This window comes from Microtus oregoni, unplaced genomic scaffold, assembly GCF_018167655.1.
Source record: "Microtus oregoni isolate MIOR12 unplaced genomic scaffold, Mior012 000022F_ref0000154, whole genome shotgun sequence".
Taxonomy (NCBI): domain Eukaryota; kingdom Metazoa; phylum Chordata; class Mammalia; order Rodentia; family Cricetidae; genus Microtus; species Microtus oregoni.
In genome coordinates this window covers 16,391,542-16,418,920 of record NW_024543081.1, presented here as the reverse complement: position 1 = coordinate 16,418,920, position 27,379 = coordinate 16,391,542, and the positions used below count along the sequence as shown (strand labels likewise).

Here is a 27,379-nt window from a genome sequence, read left to right as displayed (position 1 = left end):
GTTAAACAGAGAAACCCTGTCTCGGGGGTGTGGGTAACAAAAACAAAAACAAATAAACAAGTGATAACGGTTTGGGGCTAACGTCTGGAAATGGAGATTAGGAACAAGAACAGCCTTCTCAACTCCAGACCTTGTGGACCAGGTTGGAATTTGTGTGATGGAGCAAGCATTGTTACTTTGATTTAAAGTGTGTGTGTGCTTTTTGCTTTATTTTAAAGTGTGTGTTTGCATATTTGAGTTCACTGTCACTGGATGAGGGCATCAGATCCCCTGCAGCTGCAATTACAGCTGCCAGATGTGAGTGCACAGAAGCACAGCTCTGGGAGGATGAAGATGTTAGTGACGCGTACCCTGTGTGTGTGCGTACCCAGAAAGTGCTGGGTCTTGGGCAGACCAAATATCCAGGATCATCCTAGCACCTAGTTGGTGTGGGGTTTCCAGCAGCAGATGTATGCAAGGGGGCACAATAAAGAAACTGCCAGGCCGGGTGATGGTGGCGCACGCCTTTAATCCCAGCACTAGGGAGGCAGAGGCAGGCGGATCTCTGTGAGTTCGAGGCCAGCCTGGTCTACAGAGCTAGTTCCAGGACAGGCTCCAAAACCACAGAGAAACCCTGTCTCGTAAAACAAAAAAACAAAACAAAAAACAAACAAACAAACAAACAAAAAACAAAAAAGAAACTGCCAACGTGACAGCTCCATTATTAGGGTAAGGATTTTATTGTGCGTGAGAGAGAGAAAGTATCCATAGGCATCTGGAGGAGTCCAGAGTTGAAAGAAAGAGAATGCGGCAGCCGAGACAGGACCAGAGTTAGGGCAGAGGGAGAGAACAGTGGAGACGGAGAGAGAGTGAGGGAGTGAGGGAGAGAGAGAGAGAGAGAGAGAGAGAGAGGACAGAGCATAGGAGGAGAGAACAGTGAGAACATCAGGAGTGGGGGAGTGTAAGAGAGCTGGTCTCTGAAGTGTAGAACAACCACTGACTGAGTAGGGACGGAGGGAGCCGGGCCTTTGATCTGCAGCCACAGGTACTTGTCTTTCAGAGCTATATGTCCCTTCTGCCAGAGGTAAGGGAAGTGGCTCCTTTTGGCAGATGGGAAAGGGTTTCACAAGTTCCCAAGGAAGCTAGCTTTTCTCTAAGCACCAGAAGTCCTCCTATAGTCCAGTGAGCTCATTTCTGGATATCTGGGCTCCTGAGACAGAACAGAAAGAATGTACTCTGAAAACGATGGTGGATACATGTGTGGAAAGATGGCCTGGAAACCTGCGGGGGAGGAGACGCTCTATGAAGAGAGCTGCTTCTGGGTCCTGCTCTATGAGACCTGAAGCCGGAGCCCAGGCCTAAGGCACAGCAGAGCAGGGAGGAGGAGGAAGGAGAAGAGGAGGAGGAGGAGGAGGAGGAGGCTAAGCTGACTGTAGGTCTGGTTAAGGTACAGGATGGGAGGGAGAGGACGTGGAGCAACACCGCCAGAGAAGATGGCAACTGGACCCTCATGTTCAGTTGTAAACAAAGTATCAGTAGTAAATACTAAATCAGAACTCATGCCCTATGACTAAATGCTAGATGAAAGAATTACTGAGGTTCTTTCCAGCCAAAGGTCACATGACCTATTTCTGTACCTTTAGATTACAGGAATAAGCTGTGAACATGGATGTCTTGTCATGTCTTCCTTCTAGTCAGAAAGACAACAGAATGCAGAGAGAGGTCCCAAGTTGGCAGCAACAGCAAAAGGGACCCCTGTAGGATGTTTCAAAGGAGGGCTCCAGGTTTTGTGGCAGCTGGGCATAAAAAACAGTGAGCCTGGCTTCAAGTCTAGGAAGGGGAAGGCTGAATATAACAAGGGCCAGAAGAATCAGAGAGGAACTGAGGCTCAGCTTTCCTCCTCCCAGCCTCCAGGCTACTCTTTTGTATGAATTAACTGGTGTTTAACCAGCTTGGACCGCTGGCTGAAAGTCTTCCCGCAAGCAGAGCAGTCATAGGGCTTCAGGCCAGTGTGAAGGCTGAGGTGCTGGGTGAGGACCGACCGCTGGCTGAAGGCTTTCCCACACTTGCAGCACTGATAGGGCCTATCTCCAGTGTGGATTATGCGGTGCTGAATGAGATGTGAGCTCTGGCTGAAGCCCTTCCCACATTCAACACACGTGTAGGGCTTCTCCCCAGTGTGGACTTTCTGGTGGTGGATAAGATTGGAGCTCCGGTTGAAAGCTTTGCCACACTGGTTACATTCGTGCGGTTTTAACCCGTTGTGGGTCCTCTGGTGCTGAAGGAGGGTGGAGCTCTGGCTGAAGGTTTTCCCACACTCAGTACATTCATAAGGTTTCTCTCCAGTGTGGACTCGATGGTGAAGGATGAGGTTGGAACTCCGGCTGAAGGTCTTTCCACACTCGTGGCACTCGTAGGGCTTGTCTCCAGTGTGTACACCTTGATGCTGGGTGAGGGCTGAGCCGTGCCGGAAGGCCTTCCCACAGACGCTGCACCTGTACGGCTTCTCGCCGGTGTGAATGAGCTGGTGCTTCCTGAGCACAGAGCTGTAACTAAAGGTTCTCCCGCACTCACTGCACACGTGAGGCTTCTCTCCAGTGTGGATTCTCCGGTGCTGGGTGAGGCTGGAGCTCTGGCTGAAGGCCTTCCCACAGTCTCTGCACGGGTAAGGCTTCTCTCCGGTGTGGACCCTCTGATGCTTGATGAGATTCGAGAGGCGGCTGAATGACTTGCCACAGTCATTACACTCATAGGACTTCTCCCTGGTGTGAACCCTCTGATGCTTCCGGAGGTGTGCACTCTGGCTAAAGACTTTACCACACTTATCACACTCGCAAGGCTTCTCAGCAGTGTGAATTCTGTGGTGTTTAGTGAGGTGTGAGCTCCGCCTGAAGGCCTTCCCACACCGGCTGCATGTGTAAGGCTTTTCTTCAGAATGGATTCTTTGATGTTGGATGAGGTTTGAGCGCCACCTAAAAGCCTTCCCACATTCGCTGCATTCATAAGGCTTCTCAACCACAGGAGACTTTTGGCGTTTAAGGCTTGAGTTCTGGCTGAAGGTTTTCATATTTAGGTAAGGTTGCCAGTGGTTTTAAAGAACAGAGTTCTGGCTAATAGATTTCCCACATTCTGAACAGATGAAAGATTTCTCTCCAACGCTGGCTCTCTGATGCTGAACAAGGCCAAGGTTTCCTCTGAACGTTTTCCCACACCCAGTACATATGAAAGGGCTCTCAAGCATAGGAAGCCCCTCCTGGACAGTCAGGTCTCTATTGTGCTGTAAGTTCTCTGGAGTGTAGTGTGGATGTGGCCTCTCTTCTGCAGAGATTCCCTGACACACTAATGGACTTGGGCTCAAACTGAAGTTTTTGTCAAAACCATTACAAATCAGACCTTTCTCCCCTAAGAGGCCCTTAAGGAACACGGTCACTGGTGTGCCGTCTCCCTCCCAGTAGAGGGGCTGTACTAGGCTCTCACCTTCAGAGACATTTCAGTTTCTTCCTAACACTTCATCACAGCACCCTCGAGCTTTGGAGACCGAGAAACATCACCAGCACAGCCACTGGCACTGCTGTCTGATTTGTCAGAAACGTGCTCCTGGGAATACAGCGTCTCCTCAGTACTGGAATATCTGAAACAAGAAATACCAAGTCAGAGCAGACTGACTGAACAAGCAAACAGAGCGACAGATCTACTAGCCTCACTTCTATGGAGGAAGTAACGGGAGCAGGGAACCCAGACCTTGTGGATGGACTAGGAGAGCTCCTAGGTGATGGCTACATAGGCACTGAAGTATAGCAAGAACTACCTGTCCTCTCTAGGACACCAGACATCAGGATGCACTTAGAGTTTACCCATTGGCTCAGGACAAGATTCTGAGCATCCCTCAGCTCCCCCGTCTGTTCACACCCAGCAAATACTGTTGGCTCTATCTAAAAATAAAGTAAAATGTAGTATTATTTACTATATATTTATACATAACATTATATATTGTATATAATATTTAAAACACCATATTAAGATGAATATATATTTGCACAAATAACATAAGTATATTAATATATAATATAGAAAAAATTATAGAATTTATATAAATAAAACAAATACATAAAAATTTTTAAAAAGCACCCAAACCCCAGTGCTCCTCATGTTTCCCCCATGTAAAAGGAAAAACCACAGGTACACACACATTTTTTAAAAAAAATTATTTATTTATTTATTATGTATACAATGGTCTGTCTGTGTGTATCCCTGCAGGCCAGGAGAGGGCACCAGACCTCATTACAGATGGTTGTGAGCCACCATGTGGTTGCTGGGAATTGAACTCAGGACCTTTGGAAGAGCAGGCAATGCTCTTATCCGCTGAGCCATCCCTCCAGTCCCTACACACACACACTAAAAACATTTGCCATGTGTGCGCATCATGATGCACATGTGGTGGGTAGAGGACAACTTACTGGGGTTGGTTCTTTCCTTCCACCTTGTTGACTTCAGGGATCAAATTCAGGTCATTGTGCTTGCTGGCAAAAACCCTTACCCACCAATTTATCTAGTTTGTATTATACTGTCACATACTTATTCCTGTTTTCTTCCCCAGAACACGGTCTTTTTAAAAAGATTCATTTATTCATGTATTTTATGTATATGAGTGCTGCTTCTTCATGTACCCCAGAAGAAGGAATCTGATCCCATTACAGATGGTTGTGAGCCACCATATGGTAGCTGGGAATTGATCTTAGAATCTTTGGAAGAGCGGTCAAGTGCTCTTAACCACTGATCCATCTCTCCAGCCCAGAATGCAGTCTTCTCTGTGGTCCGTGTCGGCTAATGGAATGTAGACTTAGTCTCAGACTTGAGCAGGTGTGGAGACGCTCATTAATCTTAACGCAGTAACTGGCTCTGAGCTGTGGGACTGGCCCACCTGGAACACTCCATCTGGCTCCCCTACTGGTCTTGCTGGAGAGTCCTTTCCTAACTGATGCACACACACATTAGCTCTGGACTTTCCTATTGTCTCCTATGACGGTGGAAGGACCCCTGGTGAGCTCCACCCAGAGACATTCAGTGGTGAAAGACGCCCCTCCGTCACCCTTTGCCACTTCCACAAGCACATCTCTGTGACAAGCAGGATCTGTGTCTGGTCTGTGTATATCGGTTCCTATGTGCCACTCCTCAGCCTCTGCCTTGTACCTGTCCTCAGCCCAGCCTTCCAGAGTTCAGCCTCTGCTTGCAGCACCTGCCTATTTTCTGGCAACATGTCATGCTGTTCACTGACACCTGTGGCTCAGTCTCAATGTGGTGGCACTTCTAGCTACAACGCACTCCCCCTCCTGTGGCAGTCACTGGGCTAGCACAGATGGCAGTGCCTTTCCTCTCCTTCCTCTTGCCCTGGGGAATGCTATGACATATAATTTACATGGATGCTGTAGCATCAGCCTCATGGGGTGTCTAGGAAACATGGTTGCCCACACTCCTGAATCCTCAATAAGCACCGAGGAAAGGGTGAAGGGCTTCAGGGATGGCCTGCAGCTTGCTGTGCCTTTGCCTACTCAGAGTCTCTTGCCTTCCTCGAGCTGTGTGGAGAAAATACCAGCCAGGGAAGGAAGAAGGCCAAGACAATGACAATAGCAGTCTGTAAAATGCAAGTCAGATAGTACCCATCTGAGATGTTCAGGCTGCATGATCTGTCATAATTGGTCTTTGCTGTGTTTGTTTTGTTTTGAAGACAGCAGCTCATTTTATAACCCTAGGCTAGTCTGAAACTTACTATGTAGCCAGGTCTGGCAGTGATCCTTGTACCGCAACCTCTCAGATGCTGGAATCACAAGGACATGCCACTTTAACAAGCTCTGCCTCCTCCTCTTATTTTTGGGACAGGGTCTCACTATGTTGCTCCAGTTGTCCTAGAATTTGCTATGTAGACCAGGCTGCCCTTGAACTATAGGAGTCTGCCTGACTCTACCTCCAAAATCAAGTCACGTGCCACCATGTCTGGTCTTAGCTTTTTTTTTTTTTTTTAAAGACAGAGACTTATGTAGCTCAGCCTGGCCTTAAACTTAGCATGTATTGGAGATGAACCTTCAACTCCCGATCTTCCTATTTCAGCTTCCTAAGTGCTAATCACAGGTTTGTGTCTGGCATATCAGTGCAGGTAATTTATGTTTTTTCAAAAATATATATTTATTTACTTCATGTGTATGTGTGTGCCTGAGTTTATGTGTGTGCACCATGTGTGTGCAGCTGCCCACAGGGGCCAGAGGAGAGCATTGGATGCCCTGGAACTGGAGTTACAGGCACCTATGAGTTGCCTGATATGGGTGCTGGAAACCAGACCCTGGTGTTCTTGCCACTGAGCTATTTCTCTAGCCTCTATATATGTTATTTTATTTATTTATTTACTTATTTTTAGTTTTTTGAGACAGGGTTTCTCTGTAGCTTTGGTTCCTGTCCTAGCACTAGCTCTTGTAGACCAGGCTGGCTTCGAACTCACAGAGATCCGCCTGCCTCTGCCTCCCGAGTGCTGGGATTAAAGGCGTGCGCCACCACCACCTGGCTATATATGTTATTTTTAAAACCTTTAAGCACTAGGGATGCAGCTCAGTGGGAGACACTTGTTTAGCAAGCACAGGGCCCCTTTCCATCTCAAGCATTGCAATAAAAAACTGCATGGTGTGTGTCATGCCCAATCCTACTACTTGAGAGGCTGAGGCAGGAACTGTCGCACATTCAAGGGTCAAGTGGTCTATACAGTGAGTAAAGGCAAGCCTGGGTGACAGAGTGAGACCCTGTCTTAAAGAACCAAAAATAAACCCACAAATTCCCCACAACCCTTAAAAAAAAAAATCCAAGTCCAATCTCAGTTTATAGGCCATAAAAATTCTGTTAGACTGAGATGAAGTGTCACTGGAGGGGATCAAGAGATATGGCTGCTGGGCGGTGGTGGCGCACGCCTTTAATCCCAGCACTCGGGAGGCAGAGGCAGGCGGATCTCTGTGAGTTCGAGACCAGCCTGGTCTACAAGAGCTAGTTCCAGGACAGGCACCAAAGCTAGAGAGAAACCCTGTCTCGAAAAACCAAAAAAAAAAAAAAAAAGAGATATGGCTGGCACACTCCTTTAACCCCAGCATCCAGGAGGCAGAGGCAGGATATGCCTTCAACACTATCACTGGGAGGCAGAGACAGGCAAGGACAACTGGTTTCCACAGAGTATTTCAGGACAGCCAGAGGTACAGAGTGAGACCCTGTCTCAAAACAAAACACAGCAAAACAAGCAAACAAAAAGTAAATCCACAATACTAGCCATGGTGGCACACACCTTTAAACTCAGCATTCAGGAGGTGGGAGGCAGGGGGATTTCTACATAGGGAATTCCAAGTCAGCCAGGGAAACAGACAAACAGGCAAAACAACCAAGAGTATGGTATATTTTATTCATTTATTTAGACAGGGTCTCACTATGCGGTTTTGACTGGCATCAAACTCACTAAGACCAGCTGACCTTAAACTCGGACATCCACCTGCCTCTGCCTCCTGCATGCTGGGATTTTAAAGTATGTGTCACCATGTCCAACTAACATTTTTTTTTTTAAGTAAAGTTTGGGCTCAAAGATCTAAAAGGAAATAGTTGCCTGACCCATTCAAACTGTATTTATGATTTTTTAAAATGTGTGTGTGGGGGGCATTTTGCCTGCATATCTATCTGTGCATCACATGTGTGACACGCCTGAGAGGTCAGAAGAGGATACTGGATCCCTTCAAACTGGAGTTACAGATGGATTTTAGCTGTCATGTGGGTGCTGGGAACTGAAGCCAGGCATACTAGTCAGTGCTCTTAACCACTGAGCCATCTCCCCAACCCTGTAAACTCTTTGTTTTCATATCTTGTAAGACAAACATGCTTCTTTGGGAGGAAACACCTACATGATTAAAGCCTTGTGGGTGTGTGCAAATGTCTTAGAGGAATCTCTCTGGGTGATGAGTCCCATAGCGTGATGTCTCAGGCAGACAGGAAGGGTGCCATGTGCCAAGAACACTGCCAACACAGCAAGCAAAGGTTAGTGCCAGCTTGGAATGTTGCTTAGCAGAAACCTCAGTGCCTTGATAGCCTGCTGTATAGAGCCAAGAAATATCTCACATTCAAGTGGTGGCTTCATTGGTTTTCCACCTTCTATAACGACATGTTTCTCTCTTTTCTTTTCTTTTCCTTCCTTCCTTCTTTTTTTTTTTCTTTTCAAGATGGGGTTTTCCTGTGTAGCCCTGGCTATTCTGGAACTCGCTCTGTAGACCAGGTTATCCTAGAACTCAGAGATCTGCCTGCCTCTGCCTCCTGAGTGCTGTGTGCACCACCATCAGAAGACACTCCAGTGGCACTGAACATTTGGTGTTGTGCAACCAACAACTGGCTAAATCTCTTCTCTTCCTCTCTTTCTCCCTCCCTCTCTTTTTAGACAGGGTCTCACTTTGTAGCCCTAGCTGGCCTGAAACTCACTATGTAGACCTCACTGGCCTCAAACTCACAGAGATCTCTCTGTCTGTGCCCTCCACCTCTGCCCCAGTGCTGGGATTAAAGGTGTATCACTACACGCAGCCAACGTTATTTCTAGAACATTCCCATCACTCCAAAGTAAAACCTTCCCTGGCACATAGGGTGCATGTTTCTCTATTCCCAGTCACTTGGGGAGTTGACGCAGACACTTGAGTTTAGGTGTTAGTTGAGGTTATCATTGACAGACATGTAGCGAAACCCTGAGTTAACCCCTCTTTCCTTCCCCACAAAACTAGGTCCAGTAAGGAGTTTATTCCCATTTCTTTCTGCCTCCAGGGCCCGACAATGATCAACCAATGTCTCTCTCCCTGACAACTATCAATCTATGTCTGTATGGATTTACCTATTCTGTACTTTTCCTAAAAATGTCATCATACAATATACTTCTTGAGTTCTTTCATGTGGCATACTGATTTAGAGATATATACACTTTATTGTGTATATGAGAACTACACTCCTTTTTATGGCTGAACTGTATTCCATCCATCCTTCCATCTACTGCTATCAGCTGGTCAGTTGCAGCTTTGGTTACGGACACTATGCTGTGACGATGGACACACAGATTCTCTGACTATGAGGAGGTTACGTTACTGACATGTCAAGGCATTTTTCCCTATAATAGTATTTTGTCTACCAGGTGAACTTGGCATACATCCCAAGCCTTACAGGACAAAGCTGTTAAGACTGCGGCACATGATAAATACTCAGATTAGAGGCAGGCGGATCTCTGTGATCTGTGAGTTCGAGACCATCCTGGTCTACAAGAGCTAGTTCCAGGACAGGCTCCAAAAACCACAGAGAAACCCTGTCTCGAAAAAGAAAAGAAAAAAAAAAGCCTGAAGATAAATACTCAGATTGCTTCTTAACTAAGTTAGACATGTGAGCAGTGTCTCCAAAGGTTAGGTACATTTTGGTGGGTCCACCACACTGAAGAGGTCTGCATCGATTACACTTTCTGAGTATTTTTTCCGAGTGTTATCTGCAGGGCAGCTAGGTTTTGTCACACGGTTTGTCTGTATAGACTGAGGTGATCATAGCTTTCCCGCTTTGTATTGATCTGTAAGTTACACTGGTGGGTTTCCTATTAAGCTATCCTTCCATTCCTGATCTAAATCTATGCGGTCATGGAGTATACTTTGAATACACTACTCAGTTTGGCTTGCCGTTATTTTGTTGAGTTTTGTATTTCTAACTGTTAGGAACATTAGCTTCTAAATTTTTATTTCCTTTAAAGAATGGTGCAGGGGATTGAATCAAAGGCCCTGTGCATACTAGTTATGAGATTTACCCCTGAGCCATAGCCTTTAAAAAAAAAAATGTTTGGCTGCTGGCCAGGCGTGGTGGTTCACGCCTTTAATCCCAGAATTTGGGTAGATTTCTGTGAGTTCAAGGCCAGTCTGGTCTACAGAGCTAGTTTCAGGACAGTGAGTTCCAAGACATTGAGAACTAAGTAGGGAGACCCTGTCTCAAAAAACAAAACAAACAAACAAACAAACAAATAAGTTTGGTGAAAATATTTTCACTTTAATTTCTGATTTTAGTTGTGTCTCTTATTTCTCTATTGCTATAAAAGTTAACAGTTTTCTAATAATTAACTTTTTGTTGATTTTAATTCTTAGTATGCTACCATCTCTGCTTGCATGTTTTGCAGTTTCTCCATATCTTTCTTCTTTTTTAAAACATCCTTTGTTGATGGGTGGTGGTGGCGCCCGCCTTTAATCCCAACACTGGGAGGCAGAGGCAGGCGGATCTTTGTGAGTTTGAGGCCAGCCTGGTCTACAGAGCTAGTTTCAGGACAGCTAGGGCCACACAGAGAAACCCTGCTTCAAACAAACAAACAAACCCCCGTCATGTGTTGTTCCGTGTGTGGACGTGCGTGGTGCATGGGCACGCACAGTTCCTGATGGAGGCCAGGGGACAAGTTAGTGGGGTTGGTTCCTTTTCTCCCTCACACGGCTTGGAGAATAGAACTCAGCTTGGTAGGCTTGCATGGTGTAGCACGATTAATACAAACCCAGAGACAGAAATTGAGGTGAAGCCCGAAAACCAGAAAAGCAAAGCAAAAGCCACTTGAGATTTCTTACCTCTACCAAGGCTGTCTGCTTAGACTCGAACTCATAGAGACCTTCCTTCCTCTGTCTCCTGAGTACTTGGACTGAAGCCGTTCAACATTAATCCTGGCAAGGTTTACTTTACTGTTCTCGATTGTGGAAGATTACCATAGTCTATTTACCCAAACTATTTTCACAAGGGCTATTCCTCATCAGGTATATTGTGACCACAAGTGTCATCCTCAGACTCTGGGCAGATTTTTTTCTTTTTTCTTTTGCCTTTGCTAGGCACTGAACCTAGTGCCTTACATGTACTAGGCAAACATTAGCACTGAACTTCAGTACTAGGCAAACATTACCACTGAGAACTTCAGTACTAGGCAAACATTACCACTGAGAACTTCAGTACTAGGCAAACATTACCACTGAGAACTTCAGTACTAGGCAAACATTACCACTGAGAACTTCAGTACTAGGCAAACAAACATTACCACTGAACTTCAGTACTAGGCAAACATTACCAATGAACTTCATCCCCGGCTCTCAGCTAGTGTTTCAACCAAGATTTCCTTAAATATCAAGAACCAAAGTAATACAAAACTTTCCTGGTCTGTAAACCGGCTCTGCCCAGAAGCACTTCTTGGACATTATTTTTTGTTTGCTTGTTTGGTTGGTAGGTTTTATTTTGTTTTTAGAGATACAGGGTTTCTCTATGTAGCCCTGGCAGTCCTGGAACTTGCTCTGTACACCAGGCTGGCCTTAAACTCACAGAGATCTGCCTGCCTCTGCCTCCTGAGTGCTGGGATTAAAGGCGTGCACTGTCACCTCACCACCACCTAGCCCTGTGATGTCATGACAATGACTTCACAGTCTCTGTGTAAACTCAGATGTGCTGGTGCTGAAACTTATGGTCTTCATAGGTCTTTTCTGGGCCCCTGCCCCATGCTGGGCATGGCTGTGGCTTTCTAAATTCCCCAACTGTGTCTCTCTATTCTCTCACTTCTCCCAAGAAAATATATTCCAGCCTATCTTCCATGGTTGTTGGCAGCTGACTATACATTAGCCATAAACAATAAACCAGGTAGTTTCCTTTAGAATTATAATATTTTAGGGAGCGGTAGTGGTATAAGCATTTAATCCCAACACTAGGGAGGCAGAGCCAAATGGATCTCTGATTGGAAGCCAGCCTGGTCTACAGAGTGAGTTCCAGGACAACTGGGGCTACACAGAGAAACCTTGTCTAGAAAAACCAAAAGAAAGAAAAAAAAAAAGAAGAAAAAGAATCACAATGCAGTGTTTCTGATCTGACTATTTTCACGTCCGAAGTCGACTTAGGCAGAACAGAACAGCGCTATGCGTCTTGTATTAGTCCTTTCGGGAAGCCCAGACAGGGTTAGGGCCAGGAACTTCTGAGAAAGATCTGCTGTTCCCTCTGCAACTAGGGACCCAGGACTGACACTGGGAATGCAGTCTCCTGCTTTAGGATAACGAGCAGAGAAAGGGTTGGGACACAGGCAGGCAAGGACATAACAAAGCACTCCTTCCATTCTGTAGTTGCCTCGCTCCCCATTTAATATTTCATTGGTTGCTGCAGACCCATGACTGTTTTCTAGATTTCTGATGAAGTTGGCTTTGACAGTTTCTAATTTGTTTCAATGTTTATGTCGTGGGCCAGGTCCTTGGAGATGCCTACCTTAATGATTTGTTCCACAGTGGCTTAAAATCTTTTTCTTAGACTTATTTATGTTTGTGGGTGTTTTGCCTGCACGTATGTATGTACACCATGTACGGCAGTGTCTGTAGAGGTCAGAAGAGGGCTCTGGATGCCCTGGAACTGGAGGTATGGTTGGTGTGAGTCACAGTGTGGGTGCTGGGAACCGAAGTCGGGTCCTCTGCAAGAACAACAAGTGTTCTTAAGTGTTGAGCCACCTCCCCAGGCTGCAACATTGGCTGCAATGTGAATATGAGTCAAAGCAAAACAGAAACAAAACCAAAATATGGGTGCCTATCAGCAAAGGCCCCCAGCCCCACTCCAGAGAGGTGTTGGCTTTCTTTCTTCCTTCTTTTCTTTTTTCCTCCTGTTTTCTTCTTCTTCCTTCTTCTTCTCTTCTTCTTCTTCTTCTTCTCCTTCTCCTCCTCCTCCTCCTCCTCCTCTTCTTCTTTTTCTTTTTCTTTCTACCTGGAGGGTCAGCTGTGGGTGCTGGGAACCGAACTCATATTTTTGGTTGTGAGCCTAGCCACCTTTAACTGCTGAGCCATCTCTCCAGCCATCCTCCATCCTCCTGTTTTTTTTTTTTTTTTTTTTTTTTTGAGACAGGGTTTCTCTGTGTAGCCCTGGCTGTCCTAGAACTCACTGTGTAGAGTGAGGCTGGTCTTAAACTCAGAGAGAGTCATCTGCCTTTCTGGGCAGACAGGACACTCCCACCTAGAGGCTCCTGAGCTCTCCACTTAGATGAGTTGCTAATTGCTCCTAACTCCTCTCTGCTCAGGCTTTGCCCCAGGGGGCATGAGGGGACTGATATTCTTTCGATCCTTCCAACACTGCATTCCAAATTTCCATCTCCAGGGTAGAAAAAAGGCAGGAAACCTTCCTAATGCTGTGACCCTTTAATACAGTTCCTCATGTTGTAGTGACCCCCAACCATAAAATTATTGCATTGCTACTTCATAACTGCAATTTTGCTATGATTTTTGTTATGAATCACAATGGAACTACCTGGTACACAACCCCAAAGGGGCCAACCTACAGGTTGAGAACCACTGCTCTGGTAGATACTACCCACCAGCCTATGAACTTTTCCTCTAGGGAAACCACGCCCCCACCCTTTTTAAAAAAGAGTCTTTCCTGAGCTGGGCATGGTGGTGTAAGCCTTTAATCCCAGCACTTGGGAGGCAGAGACAGGTGAATTCCTAAGTTTGAGGCCAGCCTGCTCTACAGAGCAAGTTGCAAGATAGCCAGAGATACACAGAGAAATCCTGTCTTGGAAAGAAAAGAAGAAAAAAAGAAATAAAATAAAATAAAATAAAAGACTGTTTTCTGTACATCAACTATATTGCTTGTTTCTCGGGGTGACGGAGAAGGGAACACTGTCCTTTCACTGGGATAAAAGGTCATAGTAAGGGGCTGGAGAGATGGCTCAGCGGTTAAGAGCACTTCCAAAGGTCCTGAGTTCAATTCCCAGCAACCACATGGTGGCTCACAACTATCTGTAATGAGGTCTGGTGCCCTCTTCTGGCCTGCAGGCATATACACAGAACATTGTATACATAATAAATAAATAAATACAAAAAAAAAAGGTCATAGTAAATGTGTCAGTGAGACTGGCCAGCTGGGGAGTGGAGAGGGGCATTAGAACGAGGAGTCGGAGAAGGGCATTAGAACAAGGAGTAGGAGAGGGGCATTAGAACGAGGAGTCGGAGAAGGGCATTAGAACGAGGAGTAGGAGAGGGGCATTAGAACGAGGAGTCGGAGAAGGGCATTTGAACGAGGAGTAGGAGAGGGGCATTAGAACGAGGAGTAGGAGAAGGGCATTAGAACAAGGTGTAGGAGAAGGGCATTTGAACGAGGAGTAGGAGAGGGGCATTAGAACGAGGAGTAGGAGAAGGGCATTAGAACGAGGAGTAGGAGAAGGGCATTTGAACGAGGAGTAGGAGAGGGGCATTAGAACGAGGAGTAGGAGAAGGGCATTAGAACGAGGTGTAGGAGAGGGGCATTTGAACTAGGAGTCGGAGAAGGGCATTAGAACTAGTTAGTAAAGCAGGTCTTACTGAACAGGCGACCTAAAGATGAAGAAGGAAATCAGTGGTAGAAACGAAGGAAGTGGGGAGTGTAAAGGCACGCAGGCCAGGTCCTAGAAATGCTGAGACACCGGGGTGGACAGAAAAGCCAGGATGTAGAGCACACTCTGGAGGCACTCCAATAGGTCCCACAGGCCTGCATCCTGAAAGTAGGCTCTGCAGCACAGATCTACAGGGCTAACGGTGCTTAGAGGGCAACACACCCTGCATACACCCTGTACAGGACAACAAGCTGTCCAAATGCAGTGTCTTTGGCCAATGGGCTCTTCTTTCTGCTTCCCCAGGAAAGGGGGGGATACTCTGCTCGGTTTCAGGACAAAAGAAAGCTGAGGGGCTATCAGGAGGCAACAACAGCGTCACCTGTGGAGTGACGTGTTGTGAAGACGGTTTAGAGAGGAGCTAAGCAAGGGCTTCTCTGAAGAAGAGTCGGGGGAGGATGGTGGAAGGAGCAGCAGTGGGATGCTCTGAGAAGGAAGAAGGGCTGGACATTGCTGGAGTGAGGCCAGACAGTAGGGTATGAGACTTGGCGGGAGGAGTTAGGATTATGGACAGGATGACCCTTGTGGATTCAATCTAATCACACCAACATGTAAAAGCCTGATAAATCAATGTTAGTTCCCAGACGTGCAGCCACGTTAGGAACCTCCAGGAATTACAGGGCTGCTCACGCCAGAACGCAGCAAAGAAATACAAACCTCTGTGTGGCACCCACAAAGCAATCGATCTTGCCAATGGCTTGAATAAACTTGGAAGCAAATTTTCCTGGCGAAAAGCTGAGCTAAGTGAAAGAAAGACCCACTAGCACACTATCTCAGCAGGACTCCCTCCTTGCCCCCCCCCCCCCCGGCCCCATAACAGCTACAAAATCCTTTCTTCTCGGAACCGGCTCCACCGATCCACCACCGTTGGGCACCAAGGACAGAAAATCTGGCTTGGAGCTAAATCAACGCACCCCCGGGCTGTGTTCTCTAACGTTAACTGAGTTCCCAAGTCCGGAGCATCTTCGTCGCACACCTGTCAAGTCCCTCCCCGCCCCCGCCCCATCACGATCCCTCACACACCTCACAAACCCACCCACGCCGCCTCTGCCCCAGCTCGAACCAGCCCCGCCATCCGCTGCCGCCACTCTGGGGACAGCAGGTGACAGTTCCCAAGATGAGGCTTCGCCTAGGGAACAAACTCACCATGGGAGTCGCACTGGGCACCGAGCTTGCCCAAATCAACCGCAACCGACCCTCCAAATCCCGCCCGACTTCCGGCCGCGGCCCCGCCCCGTGCCCCTCCATACGGCCGCTCTAGATCCAGGAAAGTCTGGCGACTCTGGCGACTCGATGGTTCAAAGCTATACCCTTTGAACAAGTCCAGCGTCCCTTACTGCTATAAGCGGTTCTAAAGGACCCGAGCACACAACGAAGTTCAACTTAGTAAGAGGATACTATCAGAAGCATGGCAAGAACTAAAGATAACGGAATAATGGGAGATTTTAATTCAAAGGCTCCAAGAATTAGAACGGATTGTAGCTTGATTTAAAAAGTCACATGGTTGGGGTGTAGCTCAGTGGCAGAGAGACTGCCTAGTGTGTGCCAGGCCACAGCTTCAGTGTCTCACACTGGTAAAGGAAACGTAAACACATAAGAAGGAACCAACAATTTGACAGGTGAGTGAAAAAACATGCCAAATTCCCTAAGCAGGTAGTAGTTTATTGTTTCGTAGGAGTGTTCATAGACCATTTACAAAAATTGTTACTATATAAAAGTTCATACAGCCGGGCGGTGGTGGCGCACGCCTTTAATCCCAGCATTCGGGAGGCAGAGGCAAGTGGATCTTTGTGAGTTCGAGGCCAGCCTGGTCAAGAGCTAGTTCTAGGACGGGAACCAAAGCTACAGAGAAACCCTGTCTCAAAATACAAAAAAAAAAAAAAAAAAAAAAAAAAAAAAAAAAAAAAAAAAAATCATACAAAAAGGTCTGTTGGGATTTCAGAAATATTGACTAGATAATCTTATAAAAATTACCTGGAAAATTACAGACTATAAAGTGACGAAAAGGGGCTCTGAGACGCTGCTGAGCACTTAAGGGCACTGGCTGCTCTTCCAGGGTACTGGAGGTTCGATTCCTAACATCCACTTGGCTGTTCACAACTGTCTGTAAATCCAGTCCCAGCAGATCTACAGTGCTGGCCTCCTTGGACACCAGGCACACAAGTCCTGAGTAGACACACATGCATACAAAATGTAAAATTAAAAAAATCAAAAAAGTAAACACTTAGGCCAGGTGGGCAAGTGGTGCACACCTTTAATCCCAGCACTAGCACTCAGGAGGCAGAGGCAGGAGGATCTCGGTGAGTTTGAGGCCAGCCCGGTCTACAGAGTGAGTTCCAGGACAGCCAGGACTGTTACACAGGGAAACCCTGTCTCAGTAAACCAACAAAAGAGGAAATACTTCATTCTCAAAAGTGTACTCTATAATTATTTTTGTTTATAAAGACAAGCGTATTTATCCTAAGCTAGTATTTTTTGACTAGCAACAACAAACACCACACACACACACACAGGCATTCTCTCTCAGCACATGCGTTCACGTATGTATGTATATTGTGTTTGGATGGAGCTCAGTTGGTAGAATGCTTGCCCAGGATGCACAAAGCTTTCTCTTGGTTAGATCTCCAGAATTCATAAACTCACCTGCCTGTAATCCTAGCATCAAAGAGGTGGAGGCAGGAGGATCAAAAAAGGATCAGAAGTTCAAGGACCCTCAGGACCTGAGACCCTGTCTCAAATCAATCAGTCAGAGGCTGGGGAACTAACTCTATATGGGTAAGGTGCAGACAGGAGGCCCTGCAGTGGCTCCCAGAACCTATGGGGTTTAGTGCATGCTTGTAATCTCAGTGTTAGAAGAGGTAGAGACTAGTGTACCCGCGGCTTGCTGGCAAGCCGACCTAGTCTAATTGGTTAGCCTACATCCCAGTAAGAAACCCTGTCTCAAAAATCAAGGTGGGTGGTGTGAGATGGCTCAGTGGGTGACGGCACCTGCTGCCATGTCAGAGGACTCAAGTTCGAGGCCTGGGATCTACACGGTGGAAAGGACTGACTCCCTAAAATCTTCCTGTGACCTCTACCTGTCCGCCACGGTATATATGAGTGTACACACACATTCCACACACACACTCACAGATTCATTTTAAAAAGAGTAAAAATGTAGTTTGTGGTGGTTTGAAAGAAAATGGTCCCCAAAGGGAGTGGCACTATTAGGAGGTGTAGCCTTGTTGGGGGTAGTATGTCACTGTGGGGGCGGGCTTTGAGGTCTCTTTGCTCAAGCTTCACTTAGTGTGATAGTCAAGTTGACTTCCTGTTGCCGGCAAAATGTAACACTCTCAGCTCCAGTACCACATCTGCCTGCACGCAGCTATGCTCCTCATCATGATCATAATGGACCAAACATCTGAAACTGTAGGTGAAGACACCTCAATATTTTCATTTATGAGTTGCCATGGTTGTGGTGTCTCTTCACAGCAATAAAAGAACTCTTAAGACATAGTTACATATTAAAACAAAAACAAAGTGAATTCCTTCTGAGGAACAGCTGAGAATGACCTCTGGCCTACACACACACACACACACACACACACACACACACACAAACACACGCACTCCAGAAAGGGAACCCATTACGGACCAAAGTAACCACTGCACGAAAATCCAACTTGGTAAGCCAGTACATTTTTATTGGGGTTACTACTAGGAATATGAGTGAAAAGTTACTTACAAGGAGCAGGGATGACCCAAAAACCATTGCACCATGTTAAATCCCACCCCCAGCTTGGGTGATGGCTCGAGAAAGTGTGGCCCTGGAGCTCTCGGCACAGCCCGCAGGCAGTTTGAGAGTCTGAGAACCCCCTCCACGTCCAGACAGTCAGACTCTCTCCCCCAGCAGTTGTTACCCCTTTTTAGACAGCTGGCAAGAATCTTTCTGTTTTCTCAGACCTTTAGTTTTCATCCAGAACCTCACAAGCCTCCTTTCCCCCATCCTGTCTGGGATTCTGAGGGAAATACCACACAACAGTAGTCACGGGCTGTTCCTCAAGGTTTGAGAAGAAGTGAACCAACTGTCAAGGGCCTTGAAGAAGCAAAGCTCGAAGCAGTAAAAGGGAATGAGAGATGATTTGTTCTGGAGACATTTTGAGGATCCAAGAACACAGATTTAGTTAATCCTAAAATCCATGTTCCAATGTGGAAACAGTTTCACGAAATCTTAGTTTTACAGAACAAAGAAGGTCATAAATCAAGGTAATTAGAATACATTGGTGGGTACACCAGAGAGGCAGTTACAATGGGATGGGGAAGCATTTCTATAGGCCCAAGATGTTATTGGAACTTTGGGATTGGTGGAAATTAGTGGTCTGCTAACTTAACAGATTCTAAAAGTTATTTTTTCTTAAAAAAAGATTTATTTATTATATATCCAGTGTTCTGCTTGCATGTATGTCTGCAGACCAGAAGAGGGCACCAGATCTCACTACAGATGGTTGTGAGTCAGCATGTGGTTGCTGGGAATTGAACTCAGGACCTTTAGGAAGAACAGGTAGTGCTCTTAACCACTGAACCATCTCTCCAGTCCCTCTAAAAGGTTTTTAATCTATTAATCACAGCAAGATGTTAGTTCTGACACAGAGATGGGCAAGAAATGGCTGTTCTAGAACTAGTCCAAGATAAAGTAATTAGCCACTAGATCTTCAACATTCCAATATCTCCATATTATTGTAGTTGTATTGAAAGACCCTCCGAGTGGTCCTTCCCTCAGGAGGAGACCCCTAACCCAAGGAACAGTCGAGACCACTGGCTGCAATTAGCAAGAGGTTTATTGGGTGGGCACAGGTGCCTGTGGGCGGCAAAGTCCTTTCGGAGGACTTGCGCACCTGCAGGCTGGGAGAAGGTCTTTTTATAGGAAAAGGGTGGCAAAAGCAGGCATACAGAAGCAATGCATGGTTACAGGGATCTCATTGGTCAGTTCGAATGAGGCAATGGGTTAATTTAGGGGACAAGTTTCCCGGAGACATGAAGGTCTGATAATAATAGCAAACTTGGCCCTATCTAGGGTACATGTAGTTTTTCCCAGAACTGTTCGTTCCTCTCCTAGGCCTGGTGTCTGACCACAGATATCCTGTTTTGGCCGCCTAGGAGTACCGACTTTACCTTGAACTTGCATTTGTTTGTGTGAAAGCCTTGCAAAAAGGCATTACAGCAGCTAAGCTGGGGTCTTTCAGTATAAGTCAATCACACCTTGGACCCCCTGGAACTGGAATTAGCCCCGCCCCACCCCGCCTCTGGGCGTTCTGCCCCGCCCCGAGGGGGGACAGGGAAGGGAGAGATGTTCCATTCCTATCTCACCGCGTGTCCGAATGGTTTCTCGTGGGTGCACTCTGCTGGGTTCTCCGAGGCCTCCACGTTCGTCCCTGCGCTCTCTGCATCCTCCCAGAGTTGTTGCACTCCCAGCCTGGAGCGCTCGGTTCACCCAGTGCTTTCTGCTCGCTGGCCCGCTGCGGAACTCTGTGTGGTAGACGCGTTTCCAGAGGACTGAGTTCACCGCGTCGTTAGGACTTACGTAGCTTCCGGTAAACGCTAGGGCGCATGGCGGTGAGCTACGGGAGAAGGCGTGTTGTGGCGAGGCCCTGGGTGTGGGGTCTTTGTGAATTTCGTCCTGTCCCACATTTTTAGGAGTTAGGGCGTCCTGCACTGGAGACACCAACAGCCTCAGGCCGGAGAACTCAACGCTCTCCGCGCAGACCCCGGCTCCCCCGCCCGACTTCCGGTGCCTCAGACCCTCCACTTCTCAGTTCAGTGCAACCTGCTTGTGACTCCGCCACCAGAGCACGTCCCGTAGGCAACACTGTGTCAATGAAGCAGAAGAAGAAAATCCCGAATAGGGTCTCTGGGACGAATGGAGACGAAAAGACCTCCGAGAAACCTGTTCCAGAGGAAGCTCCCCCCAGTGCTGAGGCCCAGGTAAGGTTGGGATTCCCTGTGAGTTTTCTGGGTGCTGGCCCGCCTGCGAGTGTGGTCTAGGTAGGCGAAATTAAGGCCCTGAAGGGATGGGACGGGAGTCTGTGGGATCCTGATGCCTGTCACAGCCACGCCCCTCTTTCCATCACAGGCGGAGCAGCTGGCGAGGGAGCTGGCCTGGTGTGTGGAACAGCTGGAGCTGGGTCTCAAGACGCAGAGACCCACCCCAAAGCAGAGTGAGAGCCCCTTCTTTCTAGTTAGGGAAGTGTAACCGGTGACAGTACTGTGGCCGATGGCGTTGCCAGGGGATGGAACTGCTGCTTTTGTACTTGGACGGTAGGGAGTGTGTATGAAGTTACCAGCTCCTTATTTCTGTCTGCAGAAGAGCAGGCTGTTGGGGCAATCCGAACCTTGCGCAGTGAGAAAACCCCCTTGCCCCGGAAGAGACAGCTGATGCGCTCCTTGTTTGGGGACTACAGGGCTCAAATGGATGCCGAATGGCGGGAAGCCCTGAAGGCCCTCAGGACTGGTGAGGAACTGGGAAGTGATTGATTAAATATATCTACTTCCAGGGGGTAGGGAGAAGCTCGCTCAGGGAAAAATCCTAAGCATACCTCTCCGGGGCCGCGGCCCTGGAAGGAGGAGGACCCAGGTCCTCACCTCCTTCTGCTTTTGGGGCGGGAAAAACCAGCTCATCTGTCTAGGTCTTGGTTCATTCCGCTGACCACAAACAGATACTAGTTGGGTGTAGTTTTTGTAACTAAATGACCTGGATTCAAATCCTGGATCTTAACATTTTTGGCAAGTTACTGCATTGCTGAATTTCATGAGGGAATGACAATGTTGATGTTATAGGACTGTTGTGTGGGCAGTCATAACTGCATGGATAATGTTGGCTGTTACTCGGTTCTGACTCTCTGCTCCCCTGCAGCTACCCAGTCAGCCCGTGTCCAGCTTGTAGGCGAGGAGGCCAGAAAGAAGAGCGGAAGGGTCTGCAGGCCTCGTCCAGCGGGAAGAACCAAGGCCACTGTGGACTCTGCTGATGAAGAGTTTCGGTTCAATTTCTTTTAGATGCTCCTCCATTCTGGACTAGTCATCCTCCTCCAGCGTGGTGTGGGGATTTGTCTTGAGTGCGGGGCCTGGCTAGGAATTGCTCTCAGCGGAAGTGGGATTGGTTTGTCCCTATCTGGTGTGTGGACGCGCGGAGCTGCTGGCCCTGTGAGACTCCTTATGGGAACTTTTGGAAGAGATGTTCCTCCGGTCAGAAGAGAGATGCATTTGGGAACTCCTCTGTGATAAGCCTGCTTGTTGGGTGGGTTGTAGAAAGAAATGGTCCTCCGGTCTGGGAGCTGTTGGTGGTGAGAAACTGAAGAAGCTATGAAATTACTTACATATGGTGCTCAGTTTTGAACGGATGCCCTGGCCATTGGCTTAGAGCTTTATCTATTGTTAGAGCATCCTAATAAATATTTTTTTCTACACACAAATAACTTAGTACTGCAATATACACAAACCATAAAGGAATAAAAAGTAAAAGATCTGCATTGTAACAAGCAGGTGGCAGTTGAACGTCCAGGGTGGAGAGAAGGCTGGGACGAGACTGCAGTGGATCGGATTCCCATGGTAGAAAGGGTGTCTTCAGAGGCGAAGGGGGTCCGGGTGCAGCAGCTTCTCAAACACGGTTTCCGTGCTCAGGCTCATGAGAGGCACTCCATTCAAGGGGAGATGTGCAATCTGGTGCTCAGGCGGGTCAGAACTCTCAAAATCTGGAGGACTGGGGCTGGAGAGATGGCTCAGCGGTTAAGAGCACTGGCTGCTCTTCCAAAGGTCCTGAGTTCATTCCCAGCAACCACATGGTGGCTCACAACCATCTGTAATGAGATTTGGCGCCCTCTTCTGGCGTGCGGGCATACATGGAGGCAGAATGTTGTATACATAGTAAATAAATCTTTTAAAAAAAAATCTGGAGGACTGAAGGGGAAAACTTTTCTATTTCTGGGTAGGTGTCATCAGAAGCAGGAACAGAGCTTTTGGTCTTAGCAGGCTTCTCGGTGATCTGTAGTGCTGAAGCATGTGCATGTGTGTCTTCTTCATGTCCTGCACTCACCTTCTTGACAGTCAAAGTTGGCAGTTTTTGTTTGAGGGGCCTATTAGTCTCCACCGGCTTTCCTATAACCCTGTTGACAGTTCCCAGAGCCTTTCTGCTGGCTTTAGGCAAGGCTGGAGCATTGAATACTTTGCCAACTTGTGGTACTGAGACCTACAATTTCCTATCTAAGGCCTCGGCACCAGAACCCAGCTTCAACCCATCTTTGGATGCCAAAGGGCTGCCTCAGTCTTCATTATCCTTATCAACAAAGACTAGACGAGCCATCCTGGATTACTCTGTGACACCCTACCAGCCCCACCCCTTACAGAATGTTCTAGGTCCTAGAGTCTAGGGTGTCTAAGCCCTTCCTGGACTAAAGAATCCTTCTAGCAAGTATGTAGTTCTTGGTCACAAGTCATCATGTGATTACCTGTACCTAGAGCCTGCTTCAGGGAGAATTTAAGGCACATGCCAGGTGTCTTGATTAGATTACTAAGCTATATCTGGAAAGGGCACCTTCAGAGCAAGCTTTGAAGTCCAGGGAGACTATCTCCAATGGTTTGGGTGTTGATGAATTATTACTGGGGATAGAAGAAGTTAAATATCTGAGTGACCAAGCTTGCTTGGAGGGAAAATCTCCTGGAGGGAAAATACAGTCATAATAAGAGAAAAGTCCTACTTTATTAACCAACACCAGGGATGTTGTCCTGGGGATCAGCGTCACATTAGAGGAGATGTGCTCTTCATTTTGCTGGCACCAGACTATTCTGTGATTTGATCCAGAAAAAGAGCCACATAGAATGTTGGAAACGTTGAGCCAAGATCATCGTAGGAACCTTCTATAACGCTGTAGATGCAGAGCTGACGGGATACTTCTCCATGTGAATGGTACCAGGGATCCTGTAGGTGTTTTGTTTTTTTTTTTTATTTATTTATTTATTTATTTATTATGTATACAATATTCTGTGTGTATGTCTGCAGGCCAGAAGAGGGCACTAGACCTCATTCCAGATGGTTGTGAGCCACCATGTGGTTGCCGGGAATTGAACTCAGGACCTTTGGAAGAGCAGGCAATGCTCTTAACCACTGAGCCATCTCTCCAGCCCCCCTGTAGGTGTTTTGTATAGAAGGTTCTCATGGGGCTAGAGATGGCTGTGTTGACAAACTGCTTGCCCTGAAAGCACAAGAACCTCAGTTCAATCCACAGAAGTCACACGAAAATGCCATGTGTGGTAGCAAACATGTGGAATTCCAGCAGTGGCGAGGCAGGGACAGGAGGATTCCTTGGGCTCAGTAGCCAGCCGGAATAGCTCAAGAGGTGAACCATAGGGCAAAACGTGACTGTATCAAGAAATAAAAAACAGGCCGGGCGGTGGTGGCGCACGCCTTTAATCCCGCACTCGGGAGGCAGAGGCAGGCGGATCTCTGAGTTCGAGACCAGCCTGGTCTACAAGAGCTAGTTCCAGGACAGCCTCCAAAACCACAGAGAAACCCTGTCTCGAAAAACCAAAAAAAAAAAAAAAAAAAAAAAAAAGAAATAAAAAACAAGATGATGATCCCTAAGGAAGAACACTCAAGGTTGTCCTCTGGCGTTGACATGTATACACACATGTGCATACATGCCTGCACATGCATGGAACTTCTCACCAGCAAGAAACCACAGGCTGCCTCAGAATCTGTAATGATTGTATACCCTTAGACAATACACCATAAATCAAACACGCTCAAGCCTGTGTGACAGCCATGACTAGGTTCTAAGGGGTTGCAGAGCTTCCTAGCAGAAGGATGAGCAGCCTCGGAGCTGCTGCTGGGAGCCCTGCTGTCATGTGGGTCTCAGCAGAAAGCAGACATTGTGCTGCAAAGTATACATGCTTCGCTGAAGAGAGGGCTTAGCAGGGAAGAACACTGGCTCCTCTTCAGGAGGATGCAGCTTCTGTTCCCAGCTCCCACGTGACAGATCACAGCAGTTTGTAACCACAGTGACACAGGATCTGACATCCTTTTCTAGCCTTCTTGGGCTCCAGCCATGCACTTGGTGCACATACATGAATTGAGTTCAGGCATGCTCAAACATGCAAACATGCTGCTGGTGAAAAAATGGAAGGGGCATGCGTAGCTCTCCCTTGTAGCCATTTGAACATCATTCCAGGCTTTCAGAGTTCCAAAGGAGTTCAAGAGTCTGGGGAAGAAATGGCCACAGCACCCTGAAACCACAGGGTGTTTTACACCAAGCTTGGAGATACAGCACCAGATTCTGCATTGGTTAAGGGTATCTGCCTACGGAGTCTGATTTAGCCTCGTCTTCCTTCTAGACTTTCGGCTTGGTCACTTTCACTTGGCAAAAATACAAGCATCCATCCTCCCCATTTTCACCACAAGAAGGTTCATGTCTTGGGTTATGACTTCCAAGACAAAGCCGGTGAGAACGGGAAGATGAATATCACAGGCTGCAAGCATCTCACTACCTCCTGCACAGCGGGGTCAAATCTGTGTCCTCGATGTCTGCTTTCCTCTTGTCCATATGGCTGCGTTTGAATCGGTACAGTGAAAACAGTTCTTTCTGGGGCTCATGGTTGACAGTGATAAGAGATTAGAAGCCATGGAATCCTGGATTACACAGCTCTAGCTCACACCTCGGTCTCTTTTCAGGTAATGTCTCACTTAACTGCAGCCTGACACTGAATGAGAGTCCCGTGCTCTCAGAAACCTGCACAACCTTGTGAGGGATGTCTATAGGTTCCATCTTTAGACAGAGACACCCCAAATTCCTTAATTTGTGGGAACACTAAGAACTCTGCCTGCTACTATTGGCCACTGGGGCACAATGCTTCCCGTGGCCATGGCTGAGGGGAAGAAGTAGCCAGACTCACTCTGCTCCATGGCTTCCTCACCACACTGATGGTTTGGTGAGGGGTAGAGGACTCTGTCACCTCTTATCTGATCGTCCTCTCGCTTGGGCATTTTATGTGTCTCTTCCTGCTGCACCTTGGACATGAACATCACATTTTTTTTTCAGCATTACCTCCCAGTGAATCCCCAGAATATATACACACTTCTCCTTGTGCCTCTGTGTCAGGGGGACGGCAATTGGCCCCCGAGTGTCCTGACTGGCTCTGTGTACAGAAGAGTGGTCTGTGTAGGGACTGGGGTAGTGATTGTACAGGAGAGTAGTCTGTGTAGGGACTGGGGTAGCGATTGGATTTATTCTTCTTGGGATGGGAAACAGATTCAGCAACCACACTTGGAAAGTCCCCAAAATCTAGCAGAGCAACCCCTTTCTGGTGCAGACAAAGGCACCTAGAAGGCAGTCAGGAGGTGTTTTCTGGTGACCATGTCCAGACTGTCCTACCTCAGAAGACCCCTGGCCTCATGGAAAAGTCATGGTTAGGCCCAAGTGGTCAATCGTACAGGAGTGAGGGTCCTTGTGCTCTTAGGAACCCTGCCTCCAAAAGAGGAGATGAAGAGCTGTAGCCCAGAGGGGCAGCAACTCAAACACATCCTCACAGCCCTCACAGAACACCACACATGTGGGAGCTACTTCCTGGCTCGCTTCTAGGCACTGGACCAGGATGTCGTATGAAGTCCTTACTGTAATGTAGTCCACTCTGTACACAATTACTACAGCGGGGCATCCGGCATGTGCAGGCTGTCCCAGAGATCCTTAACAACCTTGGGGAAAGGCTGGACAATTCCCAAAGCATAACCAAGGCTGCAGCTGCATACTGCAGCACCATTGACCCTGCACCAACTGCACTGAGAACCATAAATGCATCCTGCATCCCACTGCTGTCCTGTGACAGCCTGTCCCCTCATTCCCACATCAGTAGCACTTACAGAGTGTTTGTACAAATTCTGACACAATCGTGACTCTTATCCACAGTGAGCAGACATTTAATACCAGCTGGTCAAAAGTGGGATCTTTGGGCCTGCAAGGGCCCATTCACAATCAGATTCAAGGTTGCCCTTTGTGCTTTTGCCATGGTTCTCTTAGATTCTCGAGTCTGTATGTTGAGAGCTGTGGTAGTGCGGTTATTTCCTCTGGCTTGATCATGAATGCTGCCATCTGGAGACACAGAAGTTATTCTGTCCGAAAAAGAAAATTCTCACGAGACCATGCCCTTTTCACTTTCTCTTGAGGAGGGAGGAGACACCCACGAAGCTCTGCTTCTCTGAGGTCCTGTAAATGGCGAACAGCTGCTGGGCTTCAGAGTGGGGCATCTTCAGTGGTGTAACAGAAACCTCCTGTAGCTGCCTGTGCATCCTCCTCACTCCCATTAAAAAACCCCAGGAAACTCCCTGCTTCACCAATCTGGCCTGGGGGAGCCTTTCTTGGGTCTGTCTTGGGCTGCTGTCTACGGCAGGCATTTCTTTAACATCTGACTCTCAATTTTCCCATCTAAGAATTCAGTTTCCCTACCAGCAGATCCTGCTTCTTCATCTACTGCCAAAAGCAGGGGAGATCTGTCTCTTTATGTCAAAGCCTTGTGGAGGGGTGCTGATTGGCTTGCCCAGACCACCTGTCTTTCTGGAGGATCCCCACCAGGATCAGGTCTTCAGATTACTAGGACTTTATGTCATGTGTCCAGTCCTGTGGCTGTATCTTCCCTGGGGTAATCAGTGCCACCATGATTTTGTGGGTAAGCATTTTCCAAGCTAACAGGCAGAACTGTGAAGTCTTGGTTCTCAACCTGGCTGGATAGCACACACCTGTGCATTTGTAGGGGAGTTTCCAGGGAGCTTTGGCATGTGGGACAGTGACTGTTGTAGACCCATCCTGATTGTGAATGGTACCCTCTAAAGGGCTGGGAGCCCAGGGAGGAGATTAGGAAAACAGGAAGACTTGGGTGTACAGGCCCCTTCTTTGAGGAATTGACCCAATGTTGGTAAAGTCTTAAAGGCAGTAGATCCTGTTTCTTAGAGTC

General features: G+C 47.4%; 2 protein-coding genes and 1 pseudogene across 4 annotated transcripts; 1 reads left to right on the top strand and 2 right to left on the bottom strand.

Moving 5' to 3' along the window:
• Positions 1–718: 718 nt before the first annotated feature.
• On the bottom strand, positions 719–19,890 carry LOC121461184 (zinc finger protein 16-like). Of its 2 annotated transcripts, none has more exons than XM_041672089.1 (2): positions 19,757–19,890; positions 719–3,610 (listed from the first exon to the last, which is right to left on the bottom strand). In XM_041672089.1, the coding sequence occupies exon 2, from the start codon at positions 3,044–3,046 to the stop codon at positions 1,895–1,897; it is 1,152 nt and encodes a 383-aa protein (XP_041528023.1). In that variant the 5' UTR covers positions 3,047–3,610; positions 19,757–19,890; the 3' UTR covers positions 719–1,894. The 2 variants fall into 2 exon arrangements, with proteins under 2 accessions (XP_041528023.1, XP_041528022.1); XM_041672088.1 differs by lacking the exon at positions 19,757–19,890 and adding an exon at positions 15,557–15,618.
• Positions 19,735–22,265, top strand: CUNH8orf33 (chromosome unknown C8orf33 homolog). 2 transcript variants are annotated; one of them, XM_041672091.1, is made up of 5 exons: positions 19,735–19,980; positions 20,084–20,371; positions 20,520–20,604; positions 20,751–20,897; positions 21,300–22,265. In XM_041672091.1, exons 2-5 carry the CDS (start codon positions 20,264–20,266, stop codon positions 21,437–21,439), a joined length of 480 nt encoding a protein of 159 aa, XP_041528025.1. In that variant the 5' UTR covers positions 19,735–19,980; positions 20,084–20,263; the 3' UTR covers positions 21,440–22,265. The 2 variants fall into 2 exon arrangements, with proteins under 2 accessions (XP_041528025.1, XP_041528024.1); XM_041672090.1 differs by lacking the exon at positions 19,735–19,980 and adding an exon at positions 19,989–20,002.
• LOC121461470 lies at positions 21,739–22,742 on the bottom strand (annotated as a pseudogene).
• Positions 22,743–27,379: the final 4,637 nt, after the last annotated feature.

What these genes read in the sequence shown, in the direction of transcription:
- LOC121461184 (XM_041672089.1), bottom strand. Translation starts at nt 3,046, where the DNA reads ATGAAAACCTTCAGCCAGAACTCAAGCCTTAAACGCCAAAAGTCTCCT.
- CUNH8orf33 (XM_041672090.1), top strand. An exon ending in GAGACCCACCCCAAAGCAGA is followed by an intron (nt 20,605 to 20,750) that starts GTGAGAGCCCCT and finishes TTCTGTCTGCAG; the next exon opens with AAGAGCAGGCTGTTGGGGCA. An exon ending in CCTGAAGGCCCTCAGGACTG is followed by an intron (nt 20,898 to 21,299) that starts GTGAGGAACTGG and finishes GCTCCCCTGCAG; the next exon opens with CTACCCAGTCAGCCCGTGTC.